Source organism: Raphanus sativus, chromosome 2 (assembly GCF_000801105.2).
Source record: "Raphanus sativus cultivar WK10039 chromosome 2, ASM80110v3, whole genome shotgun sequence".
In the NCBI taxonomy this organism is placed as follows: domain Eukaryota; kingdom Viridiplantae; phylum Streptophyta; class Magnoliopsida; order Brassicales; family Brassicaceae; genus Raphanus; species Raphanus sativus.
Genome location: NC_079512.1, coordinates 20,761,732 through 20,785,618, shown reverse-complemented (window position 1 = coordinate 20,785,618; position 23,887 = coordinate 20,761,732). Strand labels below are relative to the sequence as shown.

The window sequence follows — 23,887 nt, the reverse complement described above, 5'->3', positions numbered from 1 at the left end:
TCGCAGAAGAATGCGCAGAGGACCACTGAGCAGTGTGGAACATCGAATCACCTACATACCAAATGTTCTTATCCAGGATCTTCTGACGGAGGTAATCACTTCTAATTCTTACTAAAACAGATCGCTGCAGGGGATTGTTGTGCATTTCCAGCTTCCTGCCTTTTCCCCACATATGACTCAAACGCTTTGAATGTGTTTGAAAGGTGGAGGGCGACCATTGAAGTAGCAGATGATGAAGTCTCTGTGGAGTTCAGCTCCCTTCTCAAAAACAGAGTCGGGGATGAGCACACGGGGACGACCTGTTTCAGAAATAGTGACAGGAGCAAGACGTTGAAGTGATTTATCACCCCTCAGACGAAGGGACTCAACTAGGGTAGGAGTTGGGGTTTGGGCGGCAAAGGGGGTCAGCAGGGAGATCATGAGAGGACTGAGGTTGGGGGAGGGTAAAGAGGCAGGAGGGGAGAGAGTAGGAGGCAAGACAGAGGAGCTAGAGGCACGGTTGGAAAACAAGGGGGAGTTATGGTTAGGTTGGATAGTTCTGACATTGGGAGGAAATTGTGCAGGATCTAAAGGGTTTCCAGTAACTGGTGGGGTAACAAGTCCAGAAGTTGAAGTAGAAAGAAAAGTTGGGTTAGGGTTTCCTGTAGCAGGAGCAGTAGTTGAAACAGTGGTCTCAGCAAAGGGACCAATTGAAGTTGAGGAGGGAGCTCCAGTCACGGCCAAAGTAGGGGGAGAGCCTTGAGCTAGAGTCATTTCAGTATCTGATGGGGAGATAGTGTGATGGGTTCTACGGCGTTCAGATTTAGTTGGTGGAAGGGTGGAAGCGAGAGGGGGAAAAAGATGGGGGGAGAGAGGCAGAGTGGGTCGGGAGGGTCCGGGGGGAAGGGAGGAGGGAGGAGAGCGTCTCCGGAGGTTGAAGACGGTGGTTGCACGGCGGAAGAGCGGCCAGGGAGAGTCCAACGAGACTGCATTGGAGAGCGTGTCAGGGAGAGACTGAAAACGCGTTTTTTCCGTGTGATTTTCATTTACTTTAGCCATTTGTCAGGGAGAGACGCAAAACCAATACACTCCCACCTTCAGATTATAAATTATATATGTTTACATTATTTGAGTTTGTATATGTTGACACTAAATTACAGTTTACAGAAAAAAATATCTTTCTTGTCATCAAATACGATTTATACAATTTTTTAATTTGAGTAATGAGTTTAATAAATTATGCTGGAAGTGGAATTTCAAGATGTTAGATCCCAATTTTTAGCCATGACAAGAAAGATATTTTTTTCTGTAAACTGTGATTTAGTGTCAACATATACAGACTCAAATAATGTAAACATATATAAATTTATAATCTGAAGGTGGGAGTGTATTGGTTTTGCAAGTGTATAAGTGGGGACTAACGAAAACAACACTGTCAACCTACTATGATGTTTATGCTTTTGTCTGATATGATTATGATTTGTATCTGATCTGCTTAATCAGATAGAATCTTTAAATGATTCAATATTTCTAATAAGACTCATGATGCAACAAAAAGAAAAAAAAGCAGTTCCAGATTGCTTGAATTGCCATTTCTTTCATTTTCGAAGTAACGAGTAGTTTTTATTAGTTGCATTTTCTGTTTTGAAATATGGATCATTGGCTGGTTTACTAATTCGAGATTTTAAAGAGAATATAACTGTGGAACCTAAGAAATCACAAAAAAAAAATGATAACAAACAAGAACGAATCAACCATACAACCATTTTTGTGGGTCATCCATCACATTCGTTGTTGGATAAGTTCATCTGAATAATCCTTCTCGGTCCAATCCCTACTCACATCTCATTCATTATGGATGGAAACCGCAGTTATATTCTCTTTAAAATCTGTAAGAAGCGCAATCTTACAGGGCAGACGCAGGACACAGAGCTGGTTTCGTATTCGTAACGTACGTTCTTCAGTACTGCAAAGAGATTTGTGTACCTTACGTCACACTCTACTTGTTTCGTGTCGATAATTTTAGGAGAAGGAGCCTGAGGAAGTCAAGTGTGTGATGGATCTGATGCTGGAGAAAGTTGAGCTCACGACTGATCAAGCTATCTCCGGGAATCTAAAGGGCGTGAGAGTGACCTTTGCCGGTGATTTGAATTCGGTACACGAGCGCCTTAAAGCCGCAGTGTAGGGGCGGGCTGATGGAAGTTAGGGAGGATAATATAGATTTAATTGTTGTAGTTTTGCGTAGCTTACAGCACAAGTCACAAGATTGTTTACGCTGTTCGAGAATCTTGTGTGAGGATGGAGATAGTCCTATAGTTTTGCAGGTGATGAATCAGTGATGTTGAAGAGTGCATGTTACGATTACTTGCATGAGAATCAAAAGCTCGACTAAACCTAGCATGAACACTTAACCCTAATTTTCCTCGTTTCTTGTGATATAAGAAACGAGAAAACACTAATCAAATCCTTTACCTATCTACTGAACCAAATAACAAAACAGAAAGACGCAGAACATCGAGATTTAGCGATGCTAAAACACTACAGTTAGAGGCTTAATTTAAACATATTTGGATTAAAAAACAAATAAATCTTTGAAGATTTTAATATCTAGCCACTCCAGGACCATGTTTGCCTTGGAACCTGCAGACATTACAGAGAGGTGAGAACAGAGAAGGAGTCTGATACTTGTCTTCTCCATCCACCATTGGCAACGAGACTCCGTTCTTAACTGGACTAACATGTGCCGATATATTTCCCCAAAACTCTCTCAGCGAGATCAGTTTCATATAACTAGATACAGTATATGGTATTTTGAAGTCATGTATGTATAACAAACTTTTATTTCCTTGGATCAGATGAAACGAGGCCTAGAAAATTGCAAGCTTCGTTTTCTTGTACTAACTTTTTTTTTCTTGTTTTTTCTTGTACTAACTTATTTAGCTGTAAGTTAGAAAAACTTATATAACTAACTATTTAATCTCATTTTTGCTATTGAGTCTTAGCAAAAGGAGTGCTTTGTAAGCATCTCCAGTTGAGGACCCCAAAAAAATGCTAGATCCAATAAATTTAATGTCAGATTCAAGTTCTTTAATATACACACAAAATAGATTCTTTAATATAGTCATTATCGTATTCTCTTGTACAAACGCGCACCAATGGAACAAGGAAAAAACTGAGGAAGCAAAACTTCCCCCTGGCGCAAGAAACGTATTACATATCATTAAACCTTCAAAACATCACAAACTGGGAAAAAATATTATCTTCTTAGCTTTTATTACATTATTTTTCATGAATATAAAATATTTTTAGAAACAAAATAGTTACAAATAATAGAAGTTTCCATCTACCTTCTTTTCATTAGATATCAGCAGAGAGTGGTTCTTCTTCAGGCTTAAACCTGCAGAGTCTGCAAGTCGACGAGAATAGAGAAGGCGTTTGATATTTATCTTCTCCTCCCATCACAGGCATTGGGACTCCAGTCTTGGCGGAGCTGACGTAACCAGGACGGTAGGTTTTCCCCAAAACCCCCTCAACGCGCTCACTTAGGTCAAAGAACTTGAACTGAGTCTCAAGATGGGCGAAAGCATCATCTTGTGGCAAATGGTACTTGTGAACTCTGTTCTCTTCTTTCCCTATTGGTCTCACTTTGATGTCCATCTGAACAAGACCAGAGACAAGTACTCTCACGCTGTTCCTCTCGTCGGTTCTTTCGAGGACGATCTCTCTTTGTCCCGAAGTTGCCCTCCATTCGGATTGTTCGTCTTCAGGTAGTATGATGAGTTCATTGTTGTGTCTGAGGGTAAAGGCGTCAGAGTTTTCATCCCATTGAGACACTCTGTTGGCTGTGATCACGAGGTTGTGGCTTCCGAACATGACATTTAGGGCTTGGACCCATGTGAAGTCTCTGGTTCTCCCAACGGGTCTTGTACCGATGAAGTGTGCGTTGATTTGGAGTTTGTTGTCTGAAACGATGGCAAAGTTTCCTCCTTTGGATCCATGGAAGTAGAACATCCTACCGTCTCCTCCTACAAATCGAGGGTCGTAGCATAGAGAACCGTAGCCGTTGCAGTTTGGTTTCCTCCCTGTAAGAAATAATAAAAAAGGGTTATGTAAACATTTTCTTGTATGACAAGTAACCAACAACAATTTGAATCTATGCTCTTGTTGGGATCCGAATAACCATATTGCTTATGAGAGACGTAACACTGTGAATCTAGAACAAAGGAGACAAATTGAATAGAATGTACTTACATTTGCAAGTAGCTTCGCATTTGCTAGTGCAGTCAATGAAGCAACCTTTGGTGCTTTTGTTCTTAGTGGGCTTCCTTTTGGGACATTCACCAGGACAAACAAGAGTTTTGTAATAACATGCACCCTGACCCTGGCACATGGCTTGCTCTTGTCCTGTAGGCAAAGGTGAAAGCATCATGTATCTTGCAGCCGCTTCACTCTGCTCCTTGTCCTTCTTCTCCTTCTCTTTCTTGTCCTTCTTGTTCTTGTCCTTGTCCTTTGGACCGTTACCATTACCATTACCTTTTCCTTTGCCATCATCTCCTCCTTTACCCTTTTCTACTTGTCCCTCATTCCCCTTGCCGTTATTACCGTTGTTGCCTTTGCCGCCATCGCTCTCAGCAATGACAATTTCTGTCAAGAGGAGCAATGCAAAGAGAGCTACAAGAACATATGACTTTCTGCTCTCCATCACTCAAGTCCAAGTCTTCTTCTTTGGTTTCTTCTTTAGTCTCTCTAGATGTTTTGTATTTTTGGTGTGGTGAAATGTTGTTGCAAAAGGAGTGGATTTTATAGAAGTGAATTCACTTATTAAAACCTCATATGATGATAATATATATCCCTTGCTTCATAGTAAGAAAGAAGATGACTCTTTGAGTTTATCTCAAGTCAAAAAGTCTTACTTGATGAAGCTTCAGCATCAAATCTATTAGCTTGAAGAGTTATTTAATCTTTTATAATACCTTGCATATTTATCAATTATTCAATTCACATTCTCTTTACCCATATTTTAGGCTTAATCATCAAAACATATTTTTATTCATTTCTCTCACTAAACAATTACAAATGGAATCAATTTCATAAGTTGGTAACAATCCAAAATTCATTTTCATCATGTGTTACTTCTAGATTTTTGTTTAAAATAAATATTACGAAATCACTATGTATAGGAATCCAGATATATTTCTCTATAAACTTTTCTTAAAAAAGGAATCTAAGTTTGTTATGGATGCCTTTCTGTGCAAGGAACAACCTAGGCCGAACGTGAGGATGCCTTATTTGAATAAGAAAGCCCTTCATGTCTGTAATTGTGTCTTTTAAGAAACTTTTCTTCACTTTCATTGGTTCACAAGCCGCCACTACTACAAGCTTGCACCTTTCCGAGACACCAAAGAAAAGCCAGATGAGCTAAAACAGTTGTCTGGTTTGCAATAAACCAGATTAGCCTCTTTAACTCTTGAACCAACAATAAACCGGATTATACTATCAAATTCTTGTTCTGTTTTTCTTTACCTGTCTGAATTCACAAGACACAAACAAAGCTGAACCAAGGAAACTGGTTTAATTCAACGGTATACAAAATTGATCAAGAAAACAAGTACTTGGACTCACTGTGAAACTTTTTTTTTTTACTTAGGCATGACTGTGAAACTTCCTTTTGTGCTAGATGCAAACTGGCTTGCACTTTCAAGAATCTGACCCTTTCTATAGATTTTTGTTTTTAAAAGAAAAAAAATGTCTTTCTCTCTATTCAGTTATTGAAATATAGGAAGATCAGGCTTAGCTAGCTCGGTACCAACACTGGTTTCTCCAGTAGAAACAATAGTGCTACTACTGCTCGAAGAAACTCCTTGTTCCATCTCTTTCGCCATCTTCTTGAAATAACTTGTAATGTTCCGACCTATTCACAGTTAATAGGCTATCCACGCCTGTTCTCTCGGCCCGTGGATCCTATCTTATCCGACGATCAGTTCGTTAATTTTTCTCAAAACTCGAAATTATTGTTTACTAACCCTACAATCATCACATGACATTTTCTCGTGCTTTGGCCTCACTCACACGGTATCGCAAATCAATTCCCAATAGGTTACATATCCTTTCACTATTCAAGCCCAAGCACGCTTAACTTTAGAGTTTTAAACGGATGTGTGATAGAAAATGTAAGTCAACTTTGGTGACATAGGTAGCCAAATCAATTCTCTTAAATCTTTTCGTATATTACAACTCGGGATGTTACAATTCACCATCTTTCAAAGAACGCAACGTCTTCGTTTCGTCCCAAGACAGGTCTCAAGACGCCTCTCAGGTCAGAACTGAGACGGCTAACCAGTTATGATACCACTTGTAACGCTCCGACCCGCCCACGGCTAATGGGCCACCCACACCCGCTCTCTCGGCCCGTGGGACCCATCCTATCAGACTATCGGTTCGTTAATTTTTCTCAAAGCTTGAAATCATTGTTTAGTGACTTTGCAATCAGCACATAACCTTTCTCCGTGCTTTGGTCTCACTCACACGGTATCGCAAATTACTTCTCGATTGGTCACTCATCATTTCACTACTCCAGCCCAAACACGCTTAACTCTGGAGTTTTAGACGGATGTGAGACGGAAAAAGTAAGTCAACTTTGGTGACATAAATAACCAAATCAATTCTCTTAAATCATTTTCTGTATATCACAACTCGGGATATTATATAACTGTTCATGTACAAAAATGGATCAAAAAGAGTGAAAACCGTTGAAAGAAACCAAAAGACCGAAACAAAGAATCAACTAATTACCGTCGCGTGTCTGCAGTCAACTCGAGATGAAACACAGTGGCTAACAAGTTTCTTTGCTTCACAGCAACAATGAACTTCGTTTCTAGAAGAGCATCTTCCTGAAAAAAGACACAAGACGAGATTCATACATGTCTTCAGTTAAAAAAAAAAGTAATATGTGCAAAATGAGGTAGACCAGACCTTGAGATTTTGGGAGTCTGTGACTATGTCTATGTAAAATTTTCTTTTTTATATATTTGTAAGCTTAATTTTTTTTTGGGCCTCTAGCAAATATTTCATAGCAACTGCAACCGTGAGATTCTTTTAGGAGTCCTTAGAATCTTTTTTTTTTAATTTATTATTATTATTTTTTTCAACTTAAAAAAAAAAGATAATCAATGACGGATCACCACCTAACAGCGGAGCCTGCGAACAGTGACAAACCTTCCAGCGAATTGATCCTTAAAAATGGATTTGAAGAAGCCAATCCTTGATGTATTGCGGGACCCATCAAAATTTTTATTACTTTTTACCTAGGTTTTAGGGTTAAAAAAATGGCAAAAAGCTCTATTGGAGTTGCTCTTAGCATGCTTAGAGCCGGCTCTGAGGAAGACAAACCTCTTAGATTTGTACAGTAGAGCTTGAATACAAGACCTTGTTTGAAGGGACAGGATAATGAGCTAGGACTTCGACATCAAGGCAGACATCTAGAACAGCTGGAGCACGTATGAACACTCCACGAAACGTCTCTGCTCCACCTTCTTTGGATGTTTTTTTTTGATTATCTGGAGGTTCTGTGCAAGATCCGTAATCCCCCAGGTTCGGGACCCGGCTGGCGCTAATACCATTTTGGCATAAAGCATCCCTCGTACAGTGGATCGAACCATAAGCACAACAGCACCAACGTCTGCACTTAAACCAACTGGACTGCCACATCCGTGGTACCTTCTTTGGATGTTAGTAGAGAAACTAAGATATCAACCTCAAAACTCTGAATCTACGCATCCAAAAAAAAACGTCGATACCATCCTTTTGCCATCCTTTTGCCATCCTTTATTGTTGAAAATAAAATATCAGAAAATTAAAAATAAATAAATTAAAAACGTATTATTCAAAAAAATTAAAAATATTTTGAAGATAATTATTTATATTGATATATTTATAATTAAAGGTATAATTGACTTTTATTTTTGATTGAATTTTTTTTGTTTTTTTTTTGGTTATTTTCTTTGTTGTATAACTCTTTTACTAAAAAAACACTTATTTTAGTATTTTTTCGTAAGAAAAACAATATTAAAAGAGGAAACAGAAAAGGGCAGAGAATCAAAAGCCCTCTTCTTTTGTGTCCGTCTAATCTAATCTTCCACGCACCCACGACTCTCAGAGAAATAGTCAATCCTCGTCCCTCTTCTCCATCGAAATGTAAGCCTCTCTCTTTACTCGCATTTGGTCCTTTTTTTTCTTTCTCTCCTATCAATTCCGAAATTAGGGTTCTTTGGTCAGTTTTAGGGAGATTCTGGATTGAAAAAAGTGCCAACCCTTTTCGTCACAATGGTTTTCGATTCGCGTTTTACTCACTAATCAAACACACATAAAAGTTAATTAAATTTAATAAAAATCATCCTTTTGATTATCTGTGCAGAAGGAGAATTGAATAAATATGCAGTCAACGAGTTGCTGCTGAAGGAGAAACTCAGATCAAATTTAAGACTTGCAGCTTTGTTAGATAGAGACATGTTGTGTTTGGAATGGAGTTGTTATGATGACATCTCAACTAGTTTTGCACATCTCGCTGAGTGGCATCCTCTCGAATCGTTAAACTTCTCCTAACCCCTCTTTTTTTCTTAACTCCCTCGTGGTAAGGTTTCGATTTGGTGTCTAATTATTTTGGATGCTTAATAATAACGTCTTGATGTCATTTTTTCTTTTGTCGTCTCTACAGGTTTCTTCAGTTTTTTTTTTAATACATTTTCAGTTAGTTTAATTGTTTTGTTTCTTTGGGGAGAAATGTTTCGTGATAGTCTTTGGTTTTCCCGTACCATTGGTTGCTTTGGATGCTTTGGTTCTACTTCGACTAGAACCCCACAATCCCCTGAGCGTCCTCCACTCAAACCTGATACACCTTCATCTACTACTGATGAGGCTACTAGCAGTTCCAGAAGCGATGATGATGATCAAGAAGAAGAAGAAGAAGAAGTGGTAGAGCAGAAGAGCCGCTCTAAACGATCTGACGAAATTTTGAAGTTTAGATTGGATCATGGATTGATCTGCAGGCAGGTTCCTGTGAAAGTAACTAATCAACTTATCCGTGGAGAGGTAATGATGTAATGTTTACTTGTTTTGCCTCCAATCTCCCTCTCGTTCTACTTACTGCTTTGGTGTGTCTCTATGTCGGAATTTATTTTTGTTGTTCTGATTTTTCAGGATGAAGATGGCAACAAGATGATCAATGAGTATGTTCGCGAGTGTAAAATTGGATCTGGTAGCTATGGCAAAGTGGTAAGTCAGTGTGAAACTCATTTACGATACTATCAATTAGCATCCCCATGACATTTGTTCATTGGCATTTATAACAGGTTTTATATCGAAGCTCTGTTGATGGCCAACCTTATGCTATCAAGGTAAGCTATTGTTTTCCTTCCCTCATTAATCCCTCTCTTTTTTGGTTTAGTTGATGTTATTCATTTGAAATATTATCCTAAAAATATATTGAAGATTATGTAAGTTAGTTTGTTTAATTGATTACTGAATAGGGCTTAAAGATCTCTGACATATTTTGAATATCTAGGCGTTTCACAAGTCGCAGTTATTAAGGCTAAGGGTTGCACCTTCAGAGACTGCTATGAATGATGTTCTTCGTGAGGTATGGTATCATCATCCCTCTTCTGCACTGGTTTCATTGTACAGAAGTTGTCAACTTATCTTCACCACTGTCATCAGGTCATGATTATGAAAATTTTGGAGCATCCTAACATTGTTAATCTCATTGAGGTGATAGACGATCCTGAAACTGATCACTTTTACATGGGTAACTCATTTTCCTCCTCTCTTTTCTGCTGTTTTGATACTTACTCTCTGTGGGAAAGAGCCTCTTGTTTCATAATGTTTTGTCTTTCTGGTTTTAACCTAGTTCTCGAATACATTGATGGAAAATGGGTTTATGACGGTTCTGGACCGCCCGGTGCTCTCGGGGAGAAAACCGCTAGAAAGTATCTGCGGGATATAGTTGCTGGCCTCATGTACCTTCATGCTCATGTATATGATCTTCTTTGTTATGTGTCTTTCTCTGACCTCATGGTTCATTACCTAATACTGTCTTGGTTTGTAAAAAAAAACAGAATGTGATTCACGGGGACATCAAACCTGACAATCTGATGGTTACTAGTAGCGGTACAGTGAAAATAGGAGACTTCAGTGTCAGCCAAGTGTTCAAGGTAATCATCACTTCTTCTTCTTGAATATGTATCTTATGACCACCTGAGCGTTGGCAACTCAATTGGTTGTGTTTTTACAGGATGATGATGATCAGCTGCGTCGATCTCCTGGGACTCCAGTGTTCACTGCTCCAGAATGTTGTTTAGGTCAGCTTCCTTCTCTACTATATTTAAAGCTTGGTCCTAGCTCATTAGCTGTATAGAAAATAAGGGAATATATTTTTGCTTTTTTTTTGGATTCTGGAAACAGTATCAGGTATAACCTATAGTGGCAGAGCTGCTGATACATGGGCAGTGGGAGTTACTTTGTATTATATGATACTGGGACAATATCCGTTTCTTGCTGATACTCTTCAGGACACCTACGACAAGGTAAGGGTTTTGGTTTTGAACAATGCGTTTTCCGTGGGGCTCAAGAAAGCTCTTTGAACAACCTTAAACCTCAGACTATTTATCTCTTAACAGATTGTTAACAACCCTTTGATACTTCCGGATGGATTGAATCCTCTTTTAAGAGACTTGATGGAAGGTCTCCTTTGCAAAAGTGAGTTGCATGTTTTTCATCATTTTGATGTTAGAGTAAACTCTCGTCTGAGTTGATGGACTAATGGTGGAATTCACCTGTTATTGTTGCAGATCCGAGCGAGAGAATGACACTGAAGAAGGTGTCGGAGCATCCTTGGTTCCTTGGAGAAGACGGGCATGTTGTTGAGTATTTTTGTTGCTGCAAACGCAAGTCTGCCTTAAAAGTTGAACATGAAGAAGTTAATGGGATGTTGAAGTCTCAGACCTAGCTAAAAACTCTGGAAGCTTTTTGATCGTTTTAAAAAATGTACAAGGTTGAAGAATATTAGAATATAGATGCAGGAAAACGTTAACATCAGGCTATATAGCATCTCCTTAACAGTACAAGTTTGCAAATTTTCTGTCATTGCTTATTCCTTTTCTTTGATAGTTGTCATGTTATTATCTGTTGTTTTGTAAGTTTTCGAATAAATATGACTGAAAATACTTTTTAATTTTTTATGGCTTTCTTTACTTTTTTTTTATGGCTCTCTTTACTTGTTCGTGGATGAGGTTAAAAACTTAAAATATAAGTTCAAAATACTTCTCAAGCTTCAACTCATAACAATCCTCAAGTAAAGTATCCTTGTTTAATCGGTGGAAGAACATTCAAATGGAGAAAAGAAGGATATACTGGTGATGGGTATCTATTACTTCACAAAGAATTCTATTGTTGTGAATAGTGAAATATATAGTTTGTGTTTCTGTAGTTATATGAATCATGATAATGAAAATATGTGATTTACGTTGCATGTTTATTTAGAAATAGTGTCAACCTATTTTCCGTATAAATATATAAAAATTGCTAACGACAAAAGAAAACATATGAACTACCTCTCAAATTCACAAATGTTGTAGCTTCGTGATGCATAGAACTTGGGAATTTTAATCAAAGCCCGCGGGTGATGCATAGAGCTTGATATTTTTTTTTTGTCAAATATCATAAATTTTAACTTGTTACAATTTTTTTTAAATAATCTAAAATAGTTTTTGATATTTTGTATGTCAAATAAAAAATAGAAACTAAAGTTATATATTTTCTAGATATTTTTTAACATAAAATATATACATATCAAAAATATTTATTTTTATGTTTTATAAAAATATTAAAAAATACTTAACTTTTAATTTTAGTTTCTATATATTTACTTTCATAGCTAATATATTAATTACTATATAATAAAATAATTTATTTATTAATCTGTGGTTCATCCGTAGTCGATCAGATGATCCGGTGATCCGAAAAGTCATCCGGTTCAGTGTTCGGATCAGGTTTAAAAATATTGATTTGCGAATTATACGGATCAAATTTCGGTCCGTGGGTCCGGGCAGATTGACCTGCAAACCCATCCTCAATCCGAACCCAGCCCTAGTGATGCATATGTTTAGGTTTAGCCCATAGAAAAGAAAATGGGCTTTTGCTTGGTTGTGTAGCCTGTGGACGTAGGATCTTGTATAATTTCAGTTTCATCGTCTCAAGTCTACACGAACGTTGTAGATATTTTAACCGGCAGTATAATTGTATAAATATAGTTTAGTATACATTTTGAGATTTTATACCATATATAGTTTTATACATCTAAAAACTAGTTACTCAGGTCAGTAGAAGTACAAGAGCCGAAAGTATGATGTAGATCCGCCTGTCCTCACCTATTATTTTCTATATATGTCCGAACTTCTTAGTAGCCCGGCCCAAAGATAAGATAACGACGTATTGGATCTAATGAATTTGATTTTCGTGTTTACATATATGCATGACTTGTATTTGCAATTTGGCTCCTTTTGCAAACGTCAGAAAGTTTATAAACGAGCTTGTACATGCTAGTAATTATAATACAGGACATGGGGTTTACGTATGCAGTGCCGTGCGAAGAGATATGGAGACCTAAGGCAAGTTTCCAAAATAAACTTATGTACAACTGGATCTACATGTTGAACAAAGTTTCTAGGAGGAGAACTTTTCTCTCTCTTCCCTAACTTTTCTCTCTCGAGCATTTAAAGGCGACTCTGCTATTTCCTCCGACCGACGGCGCGTGCGCGCGCGTTAGAGCGCTCCGTGACCGGACGGCTCGGCGGGACCCTCCTCTCCTTCCCTCTCGTCTTCTCTTTGCTTCTCTGCGTTTCTTCCCACTCTCTCTGCTTTGCTTCAACTTCTAGATCTGGTGGTGCGTCGGCTTCATTCTTCGCTGCAGAGAGGCTCTGTCTCCGGCGTAGATCAACCGGGTTCCGGAGGTTTGGCGCGAGTCGAGTGGTGGTTCTGTCGGAGAAGTCGGCTTTTAGGGTTTCACAAGTGGAGCTTTTTCCCTGTAGAGATGGTGGCGTGTGGAGGCGTTGTTTGGCTCACTCCTCCGACTTTCGTGTGTCTTTGGCTCCGTTTGGTTGGTGGGTGAGTGGTGTTGGAAGAAGACTGGTCTGTTTCATCCTTGGTGTCTCGGAGGAGCGCGGTCTTCTCTTCTCTCGCCGTGTATGCTCTGGAGATTGCTCTATCTCAGAGGCGAGTTAAAACCTCTTGCAGCTGGCGTGTGTTGGGGCTCGGGGTTGGCTCGTGGGGCGCTACTTGGCTGCGATGTCGGAGGTAGTCGTCTATGGCTTCTTCGAGGCGGCTCTGTCTCCCCCGTTCATCCTTTCTTCTCTTCCGGCTCTCTGATTTCAGTAGTGCGATTGGAGCTTTGTCGACTAGCTCAATCGTGCTGTGTTCTATGTTGAGAAGTCTTGCTGGTTCCGTACCACCGAGTTCAGCTTTTTTACGTCAAGGCTTTCCTCACTTCGGTTCTCGGAGAAGGCGTCTGGCGAAGAGTACTGAGCTCTCTCCGGTCTGAGAAAGTTAAGCTCTTCGGTGGTCCAGTCGACTCGGCGACACATCCCGATGCTGTGTGCTTTTGCACATAGTAGTGTTGTTTAGTATTGTCTTGCAGGTCTTGGAGCACTACTGGGTCATTAGCGGCGACCATCTTGTATCCGATTTCTTGCATTTTGGCTTCAGGCTGACGTTCTTTGTGACTGTTTCGCTTGGAGTCTATGGGAGGTGTAGGCGATTGTTCAGGTGGCATTGGAGCGATTTTCACAGGTTTTGTTCTAATCCCATCGTCTATAGTTCCCGCGCGTTTACCGGCAGAGTGGCGATTACAGGTTCTGAGGCGTTCACTAGATGCTAGCTACTCCGGAGATTACACGGATATTCCCGGCATCCTAGGAAACTAGGAGAACCTCACATAGATGTGGTTTAGTCAAAGGTTGAGAACGGCATCTGGTATCTTAGGAATTTCGAGAACGGGTTAGTGGAACGTGCCGGGTTAAGTGGGTGGGCGAAACGATCTTTGTAATTGAATGTTTCTGAGATGTTTTGTTCTAATCAGCCTTGTAATCACACTTTGAATTCCCGTTTAACGGGCAGATTAATATAATTTTCATTTAAAAAAAAAAAAAAAAAAAAAAAAAAAAAAAACTTATGTACAACTATATTTTCTAATACAATATATCATCTTAACAACTATATCTGTACGTATGGGTGAATATCAAATCTTACGTATTGTCATCATGGAATTTTTGCTAAATCAAAGTGAACCAAATCTTCTTTTTTTCTCTATAAATTAAGAAGCTTTAAATTAGTTGATAGAAGATCATTTTACCATTTTTCAAAAAAAAAAAAGATCATTTTACCAAATAAATTATAGGCGAAGGTCAGCAAAAATTTATTGATAATGTTAAACACTACTACTCATCTTATTCTTAGAACTCTAGCGAAGAACCAAAATACTAGAGCATAGTCTAGCAAAATTACTTTTGAATTTAATAAAATTTTGTCAAGAGATTTAATCTTTAAGAATGTATATTTAAGATTTCCTAAAGAAACGACAAAATAATCGTGTGGCTGCGTCAGAAAAACTTCCCACTAAGGTCATTGTAATACAGGTTTACTAAGTCTACTTATTCTAAACAATCTTCTAGTTGATTCTTTCTCCCCCCAACAATGTGGGTCTTCTAGCTTGTTGCTCACATTTATTTACATGGTCTATACACAGACACATGTACCCATAAACTTTGTATTATATATATGGTCAATTCATGATTACTAGCCTGCCATAAGAGCAAAACTCTAAACCCTATCTGTTCATAAACCGGAAATTTGGAAAAGCTTATCCAGATCAACAATTCTACGGAAGTATTAATAATAAAATTTGGATAATACTGTATTATCTGACCTTTTTATGAACTCACCTAACCTGCTCATATTAAAAAAAAAAATTGTATCAAAGGTTATGCTGGAATAACTTCCAATCTAGGGTTAAGATTTTTTTTTTTTTTTTAAGTTTCACTGACTGACAAATAGAACTTCAAATATATTTATACCAAATGTTAGATCAAATAAGTATCTGTGTGAACATTAGATCAACTAACTATAGAAAACGTATGGCTTTCGAATTAGTGGATGGTCAATACCTATAGATTCTAACTTCTAATACATGCTAAAAGAAGCTTATTATGATACATGTAAACATTCATATATACAATCATTACAAAAAGAAACATAATCTTGTAGTGCTATACATATAAATATGTAGAGAGAGCGAGAGAGTGCTTTCCTACGAATATGCTTTAGTCTTTCGTGTGTCGGCCAATTCTGGTATTTTGGATAACTTTATCTTTCAGGTAATAGGTAGGTAATTTGGCCATTCAAATATTAAAACATTTAAACCCAAATATATTCTTTGTTTTCTGAACTGTATGTTTTTAACACAATTTTCCGAATTGTATGTAAATGTTATTTCACCAAGTTAAAAGAAATAAAGATACTTGACATCTGCCAAACTACTCCACTTCTTATGAACAACTCACACACATGTATTGACACAATAACAATACTAATATAAACCATGTAACTAACTATATGCTCTAGCCCCTATTTTCGACTTTCATTTTTCTTTTTTCTGGTATGTCCTATCGCAAATTACTCATTCCGTTCCTAAAAGATAGTTTTTCTAATGTTTTCACACATATTAAGAAAACGCATTAAATCACTATAATAAACTTATTGTTTTCCGTGATTTTCAATTTTCAACAACTTTTGGCCAATAGTAATCAAATAAAATCAATTAATTTTCTTAAAGTTTACAATATTTTCATAGAAAACATAAAACAACCATTTTTTAGAATTAATTTTTTTTCCAGAACAACTATCTTTTAGGAACGGAGAGAGTATTATTTTGTTGATCGTAATTATTAGAGCAGCGAAAATTTGATTTACACACATAGGGAGACACAAATCTTCAATAAAGAACGTATAAAACTTCGGCTTAACATCTCCGATCAAGATTGGCTGTTTTGAAATCAAGTCAAAAAGTAGCTTTATTCATATAAGTGATTACTCCTACAATGTTTAGAAAAGCTGAGATTTCTTCTTCGTAAGAAGGAAAACATTTAAAATAAAGTCACTTTAATCTTGGGCGCTATTCCAACTCGAATTCAAATATAATATTATAAATAACTTTTTATCTTTCATATTAAAACCAGCATTTATAAAGATGTGTAGAAACACACAAATTAATTACATGACTAACTTTTTAAGATTCCGAATGTTTGTGGTTCTTAGCTCTTTTTAACTAATAATTAACATATAATATATGAATTCTTTAAAAAGAAACATATAGTATATGAATTTTAACTTATATATATGACGTGATGACACTGATAATGTTATCATATACTACTGATCTTCTTTTTAAAGTATGAGGGTTAGCTTATAAACAAATAAAACATAGAAAGTGGCAAATCACATCATATTACCATATTCATAGTTGTCGTATAGAATAATTTTTAATAAGATAATTACGCCACCTAAATAAGCACAAACTTCTTCACTAGTCATGATCGTGATATAGGAAACTTGGGTCACATCAAAAGCATAATCAAAATGATATAATTAAAATAAGAAAGAAAAAGCCACTACAACACTCCACATGCCATACTTCACACAAAATGTAACTAAGACAACGATTTTTAAAACTCTGGATTGGTAAAACATTGATTAATCGCGGAATCGTGGAAAAATAGTTAATTATAAAATAATTATTAAGCTGCAGAATTTTTTTTTTAGATTACAGAATGGTTGAATACATATTATATTAATTAAAATATTTTCACTTTTTAACAAAAACACAAATAATTAAAATAATTTTACCAAATGCAAAAATAACTAAAATTTATTAAGAATACTTTACTTTTTATCATAAATATTTAGTTTTATGTTAGTACATTTTTAATAATAAATTGTCATTTCATAATATCACAAAATAAAATATAGTATGATTTTATTTACAACATAACTTTTATCTTTGAAAAATTGTTGTTTTTTGTTTAAAGTTTTAAAATAATATTATCATATGATAATGTGAAAGTGCTGATTTTGTAAATCTAACAAAATTCATTTTTCCCTAAATAATTTTTTCTTTATATTTTTGTCATCAAAAATATAAATTTAGCGTTTTTTATTTCATTCGGTAAATTTTATTGATTGGTAAAAAATTTGCAGATCAGTTTACAATACCATTTTGCTATTCGAAAAATTACCAACCATAAACTAAATCTTATTGATGAGTCGTGTGGCACTGCAACAACACAGTAGCACACAATAGTTCTTTTTTGTGAGATAGGTACGCAACAACACAGTAGCACACAATAGTTCTTTTTTTTTGTGAGATAGGTAGACGATAAAGATTTTCTTTTTTCTTCCAAAAGATTTGTATATATTTGTAGATTTCTACCGGCTTCTTTAGTTAGGATTGTGTGGGTATCCTAAAAATTGTTGATGTAATAAATTAATATATGAGGATGATCATAGATTCATTTGACCCTGAATTATTATTAAATACTTATTTAAAAACCGGTTTTTAATCATTTTCTTTCTTAAAGTTAAGAACTGGTTTTTAAATTTAGCTAAGAATCTCCATTAATCATGCTCTAACGTAGCATCTAAACACTGGTAGTTGCATTTTTCATGCATAAATACACTGCTAAATATATTTGTTCTTTCTATATTATCACATACTAGATGGTAGGATCACATTTTATAACATTCATAAGCCCAACACTCGTGACTTACCCAGAAACCAATTTGAGAATTTACATCGAAATGGCAAAAACAAAACAGAACTTACCTTAGGAAGAAAAATGTATGAAAATGAAAAGTGGGCAAGAGAAACAGCGTTCTCTCTCTCTACATAACATGAGAATCATGCTTTTCTCTCTCTCCTTCCTCATTTCCCACTATCTCTAGTCTTGCCCATGATTATAAGCACCAATCTCGAGAAGATAAAAAAAAAACAGCTCCCTCTCTCTCTCTCTTTCTTGTTTCAAAGTCTCTTCCTTTTTGGGCGTGTCTTCAGGAAAATTTGGATTTTTCTGTTTTAGGGACGTTTCTTTGTTTCTTGTACTTGTGGGTTTTGTTTCTACTTGCTGCTGGTTGTCACGCTTTTTCTTCTAACTAACTGTGAAAGCTTGTGACGACCGTATTATTATTAAAGTCTCTGTTTTGTTCTATTGTTTAAGGTTTCTCTTCCTCTCTCTCTCACTTGTGCTTTTGTTTTGTTGGACAATTGTTTTTGAGTTCTGTAAGTATATTAAAAGGTCGTCTGAATTCAATCTCTCTGGTTGTTTGTTATAGTGATGGCTACTGAGGAGAAGCCTCTTGATTCAAGCCATGGTGATTCTGCCACTTCTTCAAATAAGGTACATATAGACAGACACACAACATATGTACGTATGCAAGTATGAAATCTTGGTTTCAGTGAGTTTATCTTTGAGTGAATTAGATATGTCTATAAGAGGAGAATTGTGGTTCTTGAATTGAAAAAGATGAGAGCATTATTTGTTCTAGTTGCTTGATATGTATAAAAATTAATACTCTTGGAGCATATCAAATTGTTATGGGAACCTTAGTGTCTGATTTGTTGTTTTATGTTCTCATAAAACTCTTTAGTTACTTTCATCTTTGTTCTTAATAAGAAGTCAGAAGGATCATCTGCTATAACAGAAGAGACTTCTACAAATGTTCAACAATGGAGGAGAAAGAACCTATCTTTGCAGATACCCACCAGAGCAACTGGTCTCTCCCCTGAAGACTCAGTTGTAATCAAAATGCCTCCAACTCCTAGTCCAACTCCAAGGAGAGTGAACTTCTCTTTGACTTCAACTTCTCCTGGTCCTGCTTCTGCTACTGCCCATCCACGAGGAAAATCTTCTCTGAAGAATCTGATCCCAAAAGTTGGGTTCAAACCAAAAACCTCTCATACCGATATCGAAAAGGGACAAGGGGATGTCTCTTCTCCTTCTGAATTGCAGGAGAAGGCTTCAATATCCAGGTCATTATCACTATCAAAGCTGTTTACGCCTAGGATCAAGAGAACTTCATCTCTTCCTGTGACTCCCATTGTTCTTTCAAAGTCAGAGTCAGCTCACGGAGGAAGCAGTGCTACTCCTCAAACTCCACGTGTAAGCAAGCTTTCTTTTGTATGGTGTCAGTCAGAGTTATCTTACAACCGCTTAGGTAACTTAGTACTTGGTGTTGCAGTTGCAGAGGCAAGGGAGGGTGCGGATAGCTAGATCTCTCTCTGTGCCTGTTAATGACAAGGAAGCAAGCTTAAAGAGAATGGATTCTTTCTTCAGAGTGATTCCTACTACTCCTCGCGTAAAAGAAGGAGACGTTTGCTCAAATGCATCAGGGGCTGGTAATACTGGTAAGTCAATGGTTCTATCAGTTTGATAATTATATGTTTAATTCACTGTAAATCAATCTTAATGTACACTGAACAGAAACATGTGATGCTGATGGTGAAGACATACCTGAGGATGAAGCAGTTTGTAGGATTTGTTTGGTAGAGCTTTGCGAAGGAGGAGAAACTTTGAAAATGGAGTGTAGTTGCAAAGGAGAACTTGCTCTTGCACACAAAGACTGTGCTCTTAAATGGTTCACCATAAAGGGTAACAAAACCTGTGAGGTGTGTAAACAAGAAGTCAAGAACTTACCTGTGACACTCTTACGGATCCAAAGCATTCGAAATTCTGGTGTTCATCAGCTTGATGTCAATGGGTACAGGTAAAAAGAAAATACTCTTATATCTATCCTTCTTGTACAAAAGTTTCTGCAAGAAGTTAGAACTTTAAACAATTCCAAACTTTCTTTATTTCTCTACAGAGTTTGGCAAGAGGTCCCTGTTCTAGTAATCATCAGCATGCTCGCTTACTTCTGCTTCCTCGAGCAGCTCCTGGTAATCCATCTCTACTATTCATGTAACCAACAGGAATCATCAGGATTTAGATACATATATATGTAGAGATATACTACAGACTGACAGTAAGTTTCATATTTGCAGGTTGAGAAAATGGGTACGAGTGCAATAGCGATATCACTGCCATTTTCTTGTATTCTTGGTCTTCTTGCATCCATGACCGCATCAACCATGGGTATGTACTCCTCTTTTTGAAAAATATTTTTTACTGTGCTTTCTCCTATTATCTGTTATGTGTTTTTTTGGTTATGGATTAAATTCTTTGTGCAGTGATGAGAAGATTTGTCTGGATTTACGCATCAGTCCAGTTTGCTTTGGTGGTTCTCTTCGCCCATATATTTTACTCCGTGGTTAGTACTCTCTTTCAACGCATCTCTTCTATAGACTCAAATTTGTTGCTGTTGTTGTTAAGATGTATCTCTTGGTTTGAAACAGGTGGAGTTGCAACCAGTTCTGTCGGTTCTTCTGTCAACATTTGCTGGATTTGGTGTCTGCATATGCGGAAGTTCAGTGATGGTTGAGTTTGCGAGATGGAAACGTAGATGGCAAGCCAGAATCCTAGAGCAGCAGCTGAACCATTCTCAAACGCTGGATTCAACAACCTCTCAGCATCATCCAAATGCCTCGTAGAGGCAAAAAGTGGAAAGATGAATCTTTATTTATACAGTAGTTGGGTTAATGCTGTGTATGGTTTGTATAAAAAAGAAAAGTGGAAAGACTGTTCTTGTCTTCCTTTCTTTACATACAACGATTGTATTATTGTATGTTTGCAACTTTCCCAATCACTACAAATGAAAGGTTTGCAGTAGTACTAGGTTTATAGTCTACACGACAAGATGTTTATTAAGTTGGTTCTGTTACCATACTTCAGTGTGTGACAGTTCTACAAGCTGGCCTTTGAAACCAGATTCAAGTGTTGAAATTGTCTTTAACTCGAACTAAATATAACTTGATCATACAATATAACTTAAGGAGATGTATTTCTATAACTTATACCCTTTTCTTAGCTTGGGATCACAATTCATCCTTGGAATCACTTTTGGTACTCTCTGTGGTGGTCTCAGTAGTTTCTACTTTTGGCGTGGACTCAGCAGCTTTAGTTGATTCAGGTTTCTCAAGTTTGAACGGAATCGTTGCGTGTTTCCTCATAAACTTGTAAAATGCAACCACAGTGCGGTCTGCATCTACCGTTATCTGCTCCACACACACAAACAAAAGGAAAACAAGTCTCTGTTTTAGAGAGAATTTAAGAAGACAAGACCGTTGCAAGCCAAGAAGCAGAACTTACCGGTTCCGAGGTCTTGTTTCCTGCAGGGAAGAAGAGAATTGTAGGGAATCCTTCAGCCTGCAAAGAGTTTTATGTCAAAACCCACAGAAAAAAACAATCAACTCTTCAAGGCTTTAATACATTCATTAAAGATGTTTTCTTACCTTTGCCTTGGGGTGTTCATTGGTTGTTCCATCCATCTTAGCTATAACAAGAGAATCAATGCTTCTTAAATGTTTGGCAAGCTTGTTATAGATTGGCTCAAGGGCTTCGCAATGCCCACACCATGGTGCATAGACCTTAGTTTTTTCATGTTAAACAACAAAGAATATGAGAAAACATGAATCTCACCATTCCATATCAGTTTATTAACGGAGTAAGGTACAGAATAGTACCTCGAGAAGAACATCCTTAGACTCGTCCAGGACAATTTCGTCAAAGTTATCTCCAACCACGATTTTCACATCTCCATCATTCTGTAGACACACCAAAAAAAGTTAAGTCCAGTGTTACATGAATGATAAAGAAAGACAGCCTTCTTTCTTTCTTTACATTTTCAGGAATGGGGTCTGACTTATAGAAAGGCTTTAGCTTGTCGCTCAAGAACTCTTCCCCAAATGTCTGCAAAAAAAAGTTGACATTTTAAACAAACAATCTAGCCAGTAAAGAAAACTCCAAAGAAGTACCTTAATTTCATCTGACTTGATTTCGCCATAAAAGTAGTGTTTTTTAGGATCTTCATTTCCTGTGAAGGCCACAAGCTATAGACACACCAACAAAAGGATGTATAAAATGTCAAATTTGCATCTCTTTCAAACCTATAAGAAACCGAAAAAAAAAAATACTTACTTTCGGACTATTGTTAGACGCACCAAAGTAGTCGGCAACTGGCTGCCCATACTCCTCGTTATCCACATCCACATATACAAAGATGAGCTGTTCCAAGAAACAAAGATCGTATATTTATACACTTGTCTTTGATGTGAAACAAAGCATAAAATATCGAAATAAATCGGAGTTACTATCTACCTTTCCTTTAAAGGCTTTTGCTGCTTCTGCAAACTCTAGAAGAACCTTTTCAGATTCATTTTTGGTTGCAAACAACAACAACTGCAAAGAGAAGAACATATACGTTCATGTTAGTAACTTCAATAAAGCCAAGACACTATAAAAGTAGACGCACCTGCTTCTTGATTGCACTCTCAAAAATCTCTTGGGCGCTCTCTGGGGTGAAGACAGTGACCAAAGGAAGCTTGTTGGCGGACACAAAACTAACTAGAGCAGACTTCACAAACTCCCCATCTGCAGATTCATAATTAAGACAAAAGAATAATAAGCAAAATCAAAACCAAAACAACACTGCTAAATCAAAATGGTAAAATAAAGATTAGAAAACCAACCAAAATGGCTAATCTTCTCCTCTTCTCTCTTAACTAAGACAAGAGCAGGCCGCTTAGACTCAGGATCAATATGAAACATCTTGGCCACATCAGGGTTAACCGTTTGATAGAAGTTCACATCGTCTTCAGCTTTGGAAGCAGCAGCAAGCTGATCGTGCTCAACGCCAACCAAAGAGTTCAAGTAACCCAAGACGACTTTGTTCCCAGAAGTCAACACTTTCTCCGCATCATCCAACGTCGTCAAGTTATACACGCTAGGACCTATCTTCTTCTTCACCCACGTCACTATTGTCTCTCTACATCACAAAAAGCAGTAAACTTTTTCAAAAACCCTAACTTCTAATACAAAAATCACACTAAAGATTTGAACTTTCAACACAAATCAAACTAAAGATTCAAACTTTCAAATCAAACCACACTAAAGATTCAAACTTTCAAATCAAATCACACAAAAGATTCAGACTTTCAACACAAATCACACTAAAGATTCGAACTTTCAGTAGAAACGACACGAAAGATTGAAACTTTTAGTGTTCACACTTACTTGGTTCTGCCTCCAGTGTAAGGCTTGTGCTCGCCATCTACAAAGAAGAGAATAGTGGGGAAGCCCTGAACGCTATACTGATGAGCGAGCTCGTTCTCCTCGGTGGCATCGATTTTAGCCAAAACGACGCCGTTCCCTTTAAGCTCCGTTGCTGCTGCGGCGTACTCGGGGGCAAGAGACTGGCAGTAACCACACCAGGGAGCGTAGAACTCGACCATGACGTACTCGTTGTTCTCGATCACGTCTGTGAAGTTACGCTCCTTGATCACCACCACGTCTTTCTCGTCGACTTCCGGCGCCGGGAGGGGGTCGGAGTCTGGGTTGTTTCCTAGATCGGAGAAGTCTTCTCCGTCTTCTTCCTCGTCGTCGTCGTAGGGCTCGGGATCTTCTTCTTCTCCGTTGAACTCGTCGGTGAGTGGCTTAGCGGGAGATTCGGCTCCTTCTTTGGGGTCTTCGAGGAAGCTGAGATCCTCCTCGTCGTCGTCTACGTCGGAGGAAGAGGCGGCGAGGGAAGGAGAGACGGCGGAGAAGATTAGAAGAGCGGTGAGAGAGAGGAGGAGGAGGAAAACGCGGGAGGCCATTTTTAGTCTGATCACACTGAGACAAAGGTTGAGATCTAACGACTTGACTTAACAAGACGAAGC

General features: G+C 37.5%; 4 protein-coding genes and 1 pseudogene across 9 annotated transcripts; 3 read left to right on the top strand and 2 right to left on the bottom strand.

Annotated features, from left to right (window-relative positions):
* The first annotated feature begins 1,797 nt into the window (after window positions 1-1,797).
* On the top strand, window positions 1,798-2,295 carry LOC108831349 (dehydrodolichyl diphosphate synthase 8-like; annotated as a pseudogene).
* A 952-nt stretch (window positions 2,296-3,247) lies between these two features.
* LOC108837150 (uncharacterized) lies at window positions 3,248-4,750 on the bottom strand. The gene is made up of 2 exons (XM_057002551.1): window positions 4,231-4,750; window positions 3,248-4,061 (listed from the first exon to the last, which is right to left on the bottom strand). Exons 1-2 carry the CDS (start codon window positions 4,679-4,681, stop codon window positions 3,337-3,339), a joined length of 1,176 nt encoding a protein of 391 aa, XP_056858531.1. The 5' UTR covers window positions 4,682-4,750; the 3' UTR covers window positions 3,248-3,336.
* A 3,288-nt stretch (window positions 4,751-8,038) lies between these two features.
* Window positions 8,039-11,205, top strand: LOC108831346 (serine/threonine-protein kinase GRIK2). The gene is made up of 13 exons (XM_018604894.2): window positions 8,039-8,172; window positions 8,393-8,608; window positions 8,693-9,066; window positions 9,175-9,249; window positions 9,327-9,371; window positions 9,539-9,613; window positions 9,691-9,778; window positions 9,881-10,005; window positions 10,089-10,184; window positions 10,265-10,331; window positions 10,435-10,556; window positions 10,650-10,728; window positions 10,821-11,205. Exons 3-13 carry the CDS (start codon window positions 8,758-8,760, stop codon window positions 10,976-10,978), a joined length of 1,239 nt encoding a protein of 412 aa, XP_018460396.1. The 5' UTR covers window positions 8,039-8,172; window positions 8,393-8,608; window positions 8,693-8,757; the 3' UTR covers window positions 10,979-11,205.
* Window positions 11,206-17,870: 6,665 nt separating this feature from the next.
* On the top strand, window positions 17,871-20,897 carry LOC108831352 (uncharacterized). 6 transcript variants are annotated; one of them, XM_018604903.2, is made up of 9 exons: window positions 17,871-18,293; window positions 18,409-18,473; window positions 18,753-19,235; window positions 19,321-19,480; window positions 19,557-19,839; window positions 19,939-20,011; window positions 20,117-20,207; window positions 20,303-20,382; window positions 20,468-20,897. In XM_018604903.2, the coding sequence occupies exons 2-9, from the start codon at window positions 18,411-18,413 to the stop codon at window positions 20,660-20,662; spliced, it is 1,428 nt and encodes a 475-aa protein (XP_018460405.1). In that variant the 5' UTR covers window positions 17,871-18,293; window positions 18,409-18,410; the 3' UTR covers window positions 20,663-20,897. The 6 variants fall into 6 exon arrangements, with proteins under 6 accessions (XP_018460405.1, XP_018460404.1, XP_018460402.1 ...); XM_018604902.2 differs by having other exon boundaries at window positions 18,750-19,235; XM_018604900.2 differs by having other exon boundaries at window positions 17,875-18,293; window positions 19,315-19,480.
* LOC108831351 (protein disulfide isomerase-like 1-4) lies at window positions 20,870-23,887 on the bottom strand. The gene is made up of 11 exons (XM_018604897.2): window positions 23,244-23,887; window positions 22,700-22,995; window positions 22,483-22,601; window positions 22,329-22,409; window positions 22,149-22,235; window positions 21,986-22,060; window positions 21,852-21,920; window positions 21,695-21,775; window positions 21,464-21,598; window positions 21,321-21,377; window positions 20,870-21,226 (listed from the first exon to the last, which is right to left on the bottom strand). The coding sequence occupies exons 1-11, from the start codon at window positions 23,822-23,824 to the stop codon at window positions 21,047-21,049; spliced, it is 1,761 nt and encodes a 586-aa protein (XP_018460399.1). The 5' UTR covers window positions 23,825-23,887; the 3' UTR covers window positions 20,870-21,046.